General features: G+C 40.8%; 1 protein-coding gene across 1 annotated transcript; it reads right to left on the bottom strand.

Annotated features, from left to right (window-relative positions):
• Window positions 1-1,661: 1,661 nt before the first annotated feature.
• LOC122661408 (probable beta-D-xylosidase 5) lies at window positions 1,662-6,424 on the bottom strand. Its single transcript, XM_043856789.1, has 5 exons — window positions 5,726-6,424; window positions 5,149-5,318; window positions 4,504-4,601; window positions 3,511-4,275; window positions 1,662-2,396 (listed from the first exon to the last, which is right to left on the bottom strand). Exons 1-5 carry the CDS (start codon window positions 6,326-6,328, stop codon window positions 1,723-1,725), a joined length of 2,310 nt encoding a protein of 769 aa, XP_043712724.1. The 5' UTR covers window positions 6,329-6,424; the 3' UTR covers window positions 1,662-1,722.
• Window positions 6,425-10,948: the final 4,524 nt, after the last annotated feature.

The raw sequence follows: 10,948 nt of genomic DNA on the forward strand, positions 1-10,948 counted from the left end.
ACTAAAAAGGTATGCTAGCTGAGTGCTAACTCCGGCATTTTAGCCGGTATCAATCCAATACAACTGATATTGATTCGATACTCTATATCGATTTCCAGGGTACGATCCGATACCATGCACCAAAACCATGCCCACTACTAAACAGTTCCAGCTTTTAAGTTGAAATCTAATATGATACTAAGGCACCAAAACCTGTGTGGGACCTTGGGACTCCCTTTCTCTCTCTCTGTGTTTGTTTGTGGTTGTGTTTGCATCTTTTAGATCCTGAAGTCAACAAGAAAATTGGACTGGAATTTTGTCTATGATATGGCTTCTAGTTTCCTTCCTACTGCAGAATTTTTTCCAGGATTAACTCCAAACATCACATTCAAAGTGAAGCAAAGGGTACGGTGTTTTGGACAATTCCAAGCTTTTATTTTCAACCGTCAAAATTCCCTTTCGTTGTTGTCCTTCTTTCTCCAGATTTAATTGGAGTCTCCATCCAATATGATAGCTGGGCTGTCGGCATGAGATCCTCGTGAATCTAAACAATGGAAAAGTTTTACCAAAAAAAACACAATGGAAAAGTCTATGTGGGACAAACCGTCAAAGCGTTGTCTTTGCCTCCTTGGTCTTGTTGGTGCGTGTAGAGAAATTGAACTCGTCTCCGAATGATTGAAATGCCTATATATTAGGTAGCGGTGTATAATAGAATTTATGTTAAACAGCTATGAATCGTGGGATGATGAAGTGTAAAACATCTTAACCATTCATCACCCATTAACTCTATAACTGTTGGTAGTTATAGAGTTAATGTTGTACGGAGATGATCTATAGGTTAGCGTTGTATATTGAAATTTTATATGCTAACAATTATTGATCGTTGGATGAAATGTATGACTTCTCAACCATTTATTACTATGGAGAAAGGGCCAACTGAAATATACCCAGTTAACAAGCACCATGGAACAAACAATTCTTCCACTCACTCTTGTGGATTCTAGAAGTGTGGCTAAGGGCATACGAGAACCATTCTCATACGAGAATGTGAGCAGAACTCCGAAAAAATGGGCAAGAGGGGGAAGACTTTTTGCCTCATCAGTGAGTGTTTTAACCATTTAAGATTACATTTCTCTTATACTTAGTCTCTCAAATCATATATTGGTTGTTCTATTTTACTATGGGTTAAAGTCCTACATCAGTTTATTTTGATCCATGGTGCCTTCATTACTTGAGGAATTTTCTCCACTTAATGTCTTAAAGGTTTTGGGCCGAACCCATCAATATGGTATTAGAGTTTAGATATCTTTGTTATCCTCCCTAAATTGTTTATCCACATGTGAAATTAGGTATGCTGAAACTACAAGTAAAGAGGAGTGTTGAGCTGTTGGAAGTTATTGAATTATTATGGTTTCACATCGAATTGTTCTGGTCCTTAGAACTCCTTCATATACTTGAGGAACTCTCTCCATCTAATGACTTAAGGTCTTGGGTTGGACCTTTCAACATAAACAATTAAATTTCTCACCTTGAGAGATCAATTTCCTTATCTTTTCTTCTATTTATTCCTTTTCTAACTTTTCTTAAACTAGAAAACAAACAGAATCTTCTTCTTAAATCAACAAAACAAAATGCATATTATTATGATCGGGTGAGGAACAACAACTACTACTACTACTACCACTACACTACAACATAGATTAGATAATTAGATTTCTCCTATTACTACTACGACTACTACTACTACACATATGAGATAGCACCTCCCTTGTTTTCTTTAGGCAACCTGAGATACAGATAATGCTTCACTTGGTGCTCACTGGAGGAACCAACCATGAGTGTATGCTGTCCCAAGGCTAACTTCCTCTTCCCTTCAACATCTACCATAGTAAGGTCCTTACAAACATCTACTTGCAACCTCACAGTCTCACTCTTTCCTCTCTTCACCTCCACCCTCTCAAACCCAATCAATTGTGTATTTGGAGGCCCATTTACCACCACTGGACTTGGTGGCTTCCAAAACATCAAAACCACATGTGACCCATCCATGTCTCCCTCATTCTTCACTGCTATCTCCACATCAAACTGTAATCCCTCACATTTGATGTGGTCCAAGTCCAACATCCGTTCAGTTTGGGCCAAGTTAAAAAAAGCCCATTTGGAAGAGAAGATGGGAAGTGGATCCAGCCCATGAGATGGGTTCAGTGGGAGTTGTAAGTTTGATGGAGCTGATTTTATAAATTTGGTGAATATGGAGTAGCTGAGCCCATGTCCAAATTCGTAGATAGTTGGGCCTGTGTAGAATCTGTATGTTCTTCCTGGGAAGTTTGCTGTGCTGTTAGCTCTCATGTTCATGTCTGTCATAGGCACCTTGTCTACGTACTCTTGTGGATACCATGTTACTGGTAACCTTCCACCTGGACAGAAAAGGAATCAATCAGTGCCAATATTACCTCCGTTTAGGGGTGGGGCCTGGGTTGGCTGTGTTGGGATAGTTTTGGGCTTGGAGATTTATGTCAAGCCCAGCCCATAAAAGAAAATCAACAAGCCTTTTTTTTTTATTTTACTTCTAACCTACCCCCACTTCGAAAAGTTTCCTTTTTCCTTTTTCATTTAATTTTACTCCACTCTACCGATACAGATCGGAAGATAGGGTTTCCACAAACCATGTAACCCTCCTTGTTTCGCACTGATTTTCTGTTACAAGGCAGATCAGATGAAGCTGAAATTTGTTAGATAGGTAGATGTCAAGGTCTCTTGTTCCCATGTCAAGTTTCAATCGAGATAGAGATTGTCACATGAAAAAAAAATGAGTAAAAAAAATCATTTAGACTATAAAGAGCCACAGGGGTTACCAAGAAGACGCATATATGGGAGGAGGAATAATTGAATCTAAGATTCCTAAATATCCCACGTCAAGATTCCACTTCACCCTCCCACATATATGGCATAACTAGGTGTTCAAATGGATTTGGGTCCTCTGTATTGTAGGTAGGGTGTTGGGTTGCGTGCCCAGGCACTGCAAGCCGTTGGATGTGCGCTACATGCCTATCGCAATACAGAGGAGCCCCACCCATGTTCAAACCTGGTAAGTTAGGGGGTGTCAAAAGCTGGTTCGCACTGGTAGGCAATTGCTCTGAAATAGGACCGATCAGTTACTATACGGCCCGGTTTTAGGCCTAGACCGATTAATATTCGGTCATTCTCGATGTTAGCTAGCAGCCCAATTGGCATCGATGACAACCATTTATAGCTTAATCAGCTCGTTTATAGCCCGATTACTCTGCTTACAACCCAAGTATATACATGAGCCTGATAATGAACTGCTATCCGACCGACTCACTAAATATGAATGTGTCCATACCTGGCACATGAGGCTCAATTAACTAAATAGTGTGGTAATGGTCCGGGAACTGATCTGTTGATACCCTTAAGTAGTTCAAGGGACCCTTCCACCAAAATTTTATTTCACTTTTAACAAAACAGAGCAAGAGAAACAGAATGAAGGGAAGAGTGAAGGGAAAAGAGTACCTGGATTATAATCTCCAAACATGACTTGAGCAATGGCCTCTCCTCCAAACTGACCAGGGTAACCGACCCACAAGATCCCCACAATCTTGCTCTCATTCTTTGCAAAAGATATATCAATAGGACCGGCCGACATAATAGCAAGAACTACTGGCCCTGTTGCTGCCTTCGCTACATTCATCACAAGGCTCTCTTGCTGTCCTGGCAAAGTCAAGTTCACTCTATCCAAACCTTCAGCTTCAATTGACTGATCAAGTCCCACAATCACAACCACCGCATCAGCTGTGGCTGCAGCCTTAGCAGCAGCGTCGATTTGACTCCCATCACTGCACTTCACATCAGCACAGCCTGGCTCATAAGTCACAGACGAGACATACTTCTGTAGCCCTTGTAAAGGGCTAATGTACCCACAAGGGATACCGGCGTAATTGCTTATCATAACCTGAGTGGCATTACCATTGGGTCCTATAACTGCTAAATTTTTGGCCTTGTTAGGGGACAAAGGAAGGGAGCCATCGTTGTCCAGCAAAACTATTCCTTGCGTAGCAGCTTCTAGGGCCAGATTTTGGTGATCATTAGTACATATATCTGAGAGTCCAAGTTTTCCAAATGGGAGTTGAGTTTGGTCTCCATCGAAGTAGCCAAGCCTCAAGAGAACGATGTAGTTGTATATCAAGGCCTGGTCTACAACTGATTCTTCAACTTTTCCTAACTTGACTGCATTCTCTGTGTACTTGCCTAGGTAATCCCCACAGTTCATGTTTAAGCCTGCATTAATTAAGCATAGAAAAATTTTGGTACTGTTAGTAGCAGACTACCACCTTACAAGAAGAATTTACCAAATTGTGTATGGATCCAGCCTCGCTGTGTCTCGGCAGCACGGTCTTGCCGGACAGCTCGGCAGTAGAGGATCCGGATCCAAATTGTGTCTTTCAGGGCCCATGGAGACAGAATCAGAATGCTTATGTAATGTAGCATTTGTGTTGGCTGACAAACCTGCTTTCAGAGCCAAGGCAACAGCATCTTCTGGTGTTGAAGTGTAGTGGATGGAGTTGTAGAATACATTGATGGAGTCGCAATCAGAAACAATATATCTGCTCCGAAACAAAAATTTCATGAATTGATGAGAAGGTCCAAAATGGATCAATTTCAAATGGGTATTCAGAACATGTGCACATTTTCCATCAGGCTCATTGTTGGGTATGATGTCCTGTATTCCATCCCTTGCATAAGTGGGTTGATGAGGAATCAGCCCACCTTGCATGTCTATCGTTGTTAATGGTGGGGCCTCAGCAAGCTAGTGGGTCTATGCGGGGGTTCGGGTGCGACAGCCTTGAGAAATTTTTTTTAAGGGATATGGATATTTCAATAAAATTTTTTGTATAGGGTGATGGTTCTTTCTCTACAATTGATTTTTGAGAGGTGTGAGGACAAGCGATTGTAACTCTATTCTCTATTGACGATCTTACCAAACCACAAAAATCCTAGTGTGCATTGTGTGATTGTTTATTTGCAATTTCCATTCATAACTAGATTCGACCTAATCTGAGATTCTAGCTAGAACCCAAATACTATAAAAAAGGAAGCATAAAAAATATGAGAGAAGTGGGAGAGCTAGAGAAAGAACAGAACAGAACTAACCCATCCAAATCCCATTGACCTCTGATGACACCTTTGAGGAGGTCTGGGTCGGCACAGGTGGGTACCCCATTCACCCTGTTATATGAACACATAACACTGCTCACCCCTCCCTCCACTACACAGCTCTTGAATGGTGGCTGAAATGTATCCTCCATGTCTTGCTTCGTTACCTGCAGATCAATCCACAAACCCATTTAACATTTCTTACTATTTAATTTTTGAGACAAGTTCTCTAAGTGTACCCCGCCCACGCCTAGACACAGTAGGGGCGAAATGACCACCCCACCCTCTGTGTGGGGAAGTCTACCGTTGATCTTTGTCCCCTCCAGTTGCCTGCCCAGCCCAATTCCACCAGTGCCTCTATTAAGGGGGAGGCACAATGACCACCCTACCCCTGCTCAGGTGGGTCCACCCCCTTATTACAGGCACTGGGGGTACTGAACCGAGCAGGGACCCATACCCAAACACAAATAGGGCAAAATGACCGCATCACCCCCATGATGCCAACCCTGACACTCTCATTGGTCCCACGCACAAAAAAAATAGATATAAAAAAGATGGCCATAAATATACTTACCTTAGCGTCGAAGTGAAAACGATCATTGCCTTTCCAATTATCCAAATCATAGGCAGTGTAGTGCTTACAACAACTTGAAACCTTGAGAGGCTTATGCGCATCACTCCTAACCTTCCCTTCCTCGGCAGTCTCCTGCAGCCCACGGACATACTTGACGGCATATTTGGACACCACCGTGGGGTCCTCACCAGGGGTCTCTTGGCCTCTCCCCCACCTTGGATCACGAAACACATTCACATTAGGACTCCAATACGTCAACCCTGCAAGCCCAACATTGTACATGGCCCTCGCCTCCGTCGACACCACACGCCCCATCTCATACCACAGTGAAGAATTAAACGTCGCCGCCGATAAAATGACGGCAGGGAAACTAGTAGCACCGGGCACGGTAGCATTGAAATGGACACCTGGTCCGGTGTTAGATACACCATGGAGTGCTTCTGACCACCACTCATAACCCGGCACGCCGAGCCTCGACACGCCGGTGGCGGTGTTCACTAGTTGCTGCACCTTCTCTGTAAGGCTAAGGCGTGACACCAAGTCTTTTGCCCTGTCCTCGTAAGATAAAGAAGTGTTACAGAATGCTAGATTGCTTATGTCCATAACAGTCTTATCGCATGCAAATTGGAAGGTTTTGAGAGGGATTGAGAGAAGTATTGATAGGCAAAGTGCCAAGACCAAGTGATTATTACACTTCTTCATGGCTTAAGGACACAAGCAATGGAACGGTGCTCCTTTATATATAGTTACAGTAGGAAGGGTAGGTCGATGCTGGACCACCCAACCTTTTTTCTTGTCTTGATGGGGTAGCAAGTTTGCTTATTAGTGACTGTTTGCCAAACTAAGAAGCAATGGTGTCTTTATGGAGTTGAGAGATTTTCGATCATTGCGGGGTTTTATGATGAAGCTAGGAAGGTGAACCCTAACGTGTCGTGTCCTGAATTGGGGTAAAGGAGACTTGGAAGTTTGAGAACGCCAAAAGCATGGAACGATTTAACTGAATGTGTAAATATGTAAACTCATGAAATACCGTTTGGGAGTTCAATTCGATGTCAATGGATATTCGAAAATTCGTATTCGATCTATTTTTGTGTCTGTTTAGAAGAATCTGAATAATCCATTCATAGGCTAATCGGATACGAATATGGTAATCCCCCTATCTGATTGAATTATTTGATTCGTTTAACAATCCAATGATAATAAATGTCTGAAATATATGTGTCCATCTATCCGATTAAGTTATCTTATTGGATTTTGATTTCTTATTTTTATACTTTTATAAGTTAAGAATGTTATTTTTTTTTTTTTTTTCTATTGGTTTATATATATTGTTTTATGCACTGTGATACATAGAATCACATATCTATTAAAATAAATACGAAATAAAGTAAAAAAGTTAAAAAAACCTTAAGAAAATCAAAGACTACGAAGAATAGAAGAAAGGGTAGTTGTTGAACTCTCAAGTCTCAACCCTAACCCTCATCAACAAAACAGATAGGATATTATCCTAATCCGTCCGAAAACTAATAGAATATTATCCGAATCCGTCTGAATATAATCAGATACGAATATGATAATGCCACTATCCGATCGAATTCGATCCATTTACATCCTTATTCAAAACCCTAAGGCAGTAGGTGAAGATGGTCCCTCCCCTCGCTCAAAAATAAAAAAAATTAAAAATTGTTTCACTACTACAGGGTCGGGGAGGGGGGCAAATGTACGCAGCCTTATTCTCGCTTCGCAGAGAGGTGAAGATGACCTAATGACATTTTAAAACATATCCAATGTGAGGAAGCTACCTCTATAACTCCTAACATCTCAATACCCCATGAATAGAATCACTGGTAGGGCTTATCTAGGAGGTGTGGCTCACTCAACGTTATTAAACTCGGAATCAGGCTCCAGACCGAGTCCACCCGATTCTAATTCTAATTTCAATTCCGAATCAGTCAGAATCAGCCAAAATTGGCCTGAAATCTAGAAACCCAGCATGGATCGGTTGATCGGGATCTTGGTCTGGCCGATTCAATCCAAATGGTCATTCGACCGATCCAATTTCTATTCTTGAAACTCCCATGGATTAAGGGCTCTACAAAGATGTGGGCCAAAACCCAAACCCCCCACGCTACAAGAGATTCCTCTTTTTTCCTTATCTTGTGGGGGACAGAAGTGTAAGACAATGGAGTGGTGAAGGGGAAAGAAAAAGGGTGATTATAAGGCAGGCCAAGGTCATACGTCTCAAAGAAGCTACGTATGTTGGATTGTTTTGATGGGATCTGTCCCCTCTGATCTCATGGAAGCAAGGTTGTTTCTAAAGATATTCTCAGAGTTTGGAGATAATCTAATTAGAACATTGAATGAAATGCTTGTTTTAATTAACGTCAAATGCAACCAAAATTAAACAAAAGTCATATAACTTTGTGGGAGTGGAAACCTTCCATAGAAACCGCTAACAATTACTCAAAAGCAACAAAAAAAAAGTGATAAGTTGAGCAAGTCATTGAGTAGAAGAATCTAACATCAGTACTCCCATTAGTCTATCTCTCTTTCCTATATGAAAAGACACCTATGTCCCCTTGTTTTGAGGAAGAGAGAGATAGATAAATGAGAGTGCTGGCGTAGGTCACACTCTCGGACAGAAAACTGCTTCCCTAACTTATAAGACCAAAATTCTAACAAAAGAAAGCTGCAATAATGAGGGTATTGCTTTCATGGACCACAGACCAATTGACACAATACAACTTCAAGACTTCAAATTAATCAATTTAATTTCCAAGGCATTTCATTGACATGATTAAGGTTTGCAATGCTAACTTCATTCTTTCATTTCCTTCTTACCTACCACACCCATTTCCCCTTGCGTTACTGATCAGCTGTGTCCGTAATGTATTTATTGGGTGTATGTTTAATGCATTGATTTGATTATAACAAAAATAAATAATGGAAGAGATGATGATCATATGATAATTTTTTAACCTCCAAATTTTTATTTTTTTTTTGGGTTGAAAACGAATTTATTCAGATGGATGTGAGGGATGAGTGCCTCATGAATGACGAATTACATTAATCCAAAATCCACGGATAGGAAATGGGTCAAGCAAAGAGAGACGAGAGAGAAACATGGAATACTTTTATGAAAATTAGTTGAACTAGACTAAAAGTCATTAAGGCAATTTGTAGGTTACCATAAGTCACAACTTTCTATAAGGCATGCCTTTCAAGTGTTGCCTTAATTAGTTAAATTTGTTGGAGAAAAACAAACAATGTGACTTTGAGACAAAGAGTTGCTCTCTCTCTCTCTCTGTGTGTGTGATTGGTTATTTGTTACGTATGAATGAGAGACTTAAAAATTAAAATGTTAATGGAAAAAGATTTGGAGTCAGTTAGAGTTCAATTTTCCATTCACATGGTTTTTTATTATTTTCTCTCCTATTTTGAATATGTGGGTTCCAATGTTCCATATGAATGCTAATTTTCCAAGACAGCCAATGGTGTGTTGTGTACGTACATTCTTTAGCACATTGGCAGCGTGAGAAACCTTCTCCCAAATATTAATAGCCAATGGCACAAGAGTTTTATTACTATTATTATCCAAAACTTTTTATTTTTATATTTGATTCACCCGTGATCCACATCATACCCCTCTTCACATCTCATATTCATAAGGTGGCCGTATCACAAAGTGAAGCCTCTATATATAGCCATAAATAAAAGACATAAATTTGAGGGTTGATGTCTTGTATTCTATGGTTTGTTTTCTCTTTAGATTGCTAGCTAGGGAGATTTATTTGTGGGCAATTCTTCATAAAGACAGAGCAGTGTGAAAAAGAGAGCTTGTAACTCTTTTTTCTCTACTGCTGGTGAACACTACTAGCTCTCATCTCACCATGGATGTGCTTGCCAAATCACATATCTTTGCGTTGTGGTGGTTTTTTATTTGTCTCTTTTAATTACGTTGTTTTTTTTTGGCATTGTGAATGGATTTCAGTTTCTACAACCTCTTCATTGGAGGAGTGTGGGAGATTACCTTCTCCAAAACTTATAATCACAAGTAGTATTGTAAGGTGTGATTGCTACCAATGGAAAGTAATCAGGAACGTTTGATTAGTACTATTTCGAAACCAATTGTAACAAAATTGATCACTACCATTAGAAAGTGAAAGGAATAGTGAGAGGCCAAGGGTGGGATCTCTTGGTAGTGGATATAAACAAGGATGACCGAACCACTCCAAAATCTCGTCCAAGTTTCTCAATCTCTCCTTCCCTCTCATGTTTACTTGTGATTTAATTTCATATACTCAGAGTTTCATCGCTTGGATAGAGTGGGAATTTTCATTTGAGCAACTCTTTCTGCTATACCCAATTCACCCCCTTTTGGACTACCAACAGTCCAACATAAAAATGCACTCTCAAAAAATATAGGGAGAATGTTCTCTGCGTCGGGGGCGCAGTCTGTGCCCAGACACATGGGGGTGGACGCAATGATCACGCTGCCCCCCTGAGTGGCAGACCCATGCGTCTAGATGCATCCTGCACTGCGACACAGAAAACATGAGCCCAAAAATATATCCAGAAAGATGCAATTTAGAAAATATATCTAGGACATTTCATATTGCATAGATGGTCCTCATTCTACCATCCGTTGCTATTTACATCCAAAACTAACTCAAGGTTTTGGGTTAGACCTTCCAACATGGACTATTCGAGATGGTGACTGTACCTTGCTATTGCACCAATTGAGAAAGTGTAGCAAACTCAAGGTAGGTCCTACAAAGCTGACTGGGTCATGAAATAATATGAGTTGCGCCATCACTATTGCCTTAAGGTCGACAATCTGACCATGGAGTCCAATGTGATTTGATGATTTTCAACCTTCTAATAAAAAAAGGGGAGTCATGTACGAGCCCAAGGGGAGATTTAGTCAGATACCCCTCCTGTCTCCCAAAAAAAAAAAAAAAAAACCCCGGGAGTACCCAGTGCACAAGGCCCCCGCCACTGCAGGGTCTGGGGAGGGTCATAACTCATAATGTACACTCTCTGCTCATGTTCTCCCTAAATGGCTACAGCCAGCAGAACTTTTACTTGACGGCTTTTTCAATATCCAAACAACCAAAATAGTACTTCAAGATCATCCGAGTGAATTTCAGTAGGGGTATGTAGGGTCTACCCTTGCAAACCGTTCCTTCTTCCCCGGGACCGGCCCATGGCCAGCATCACCCA

The sequence above is a fragment of the Telopea speciosissima genome, chromosome 5 (assembly GCF_018873765.1).
Source record: "Telopea speciosissima isolate NSW1024214 ecotype Mountain lineage chromosome 5, Tspe_v1, whole genome shotgun sequence".
In the NCBI taxonomy this organism is placed as follows: Eukaryota; Viridiplantae; Streptophyta; class Magnoliopsida; order Proteales; family Proteaceae; genus Telopea; species Telopea speciosissima.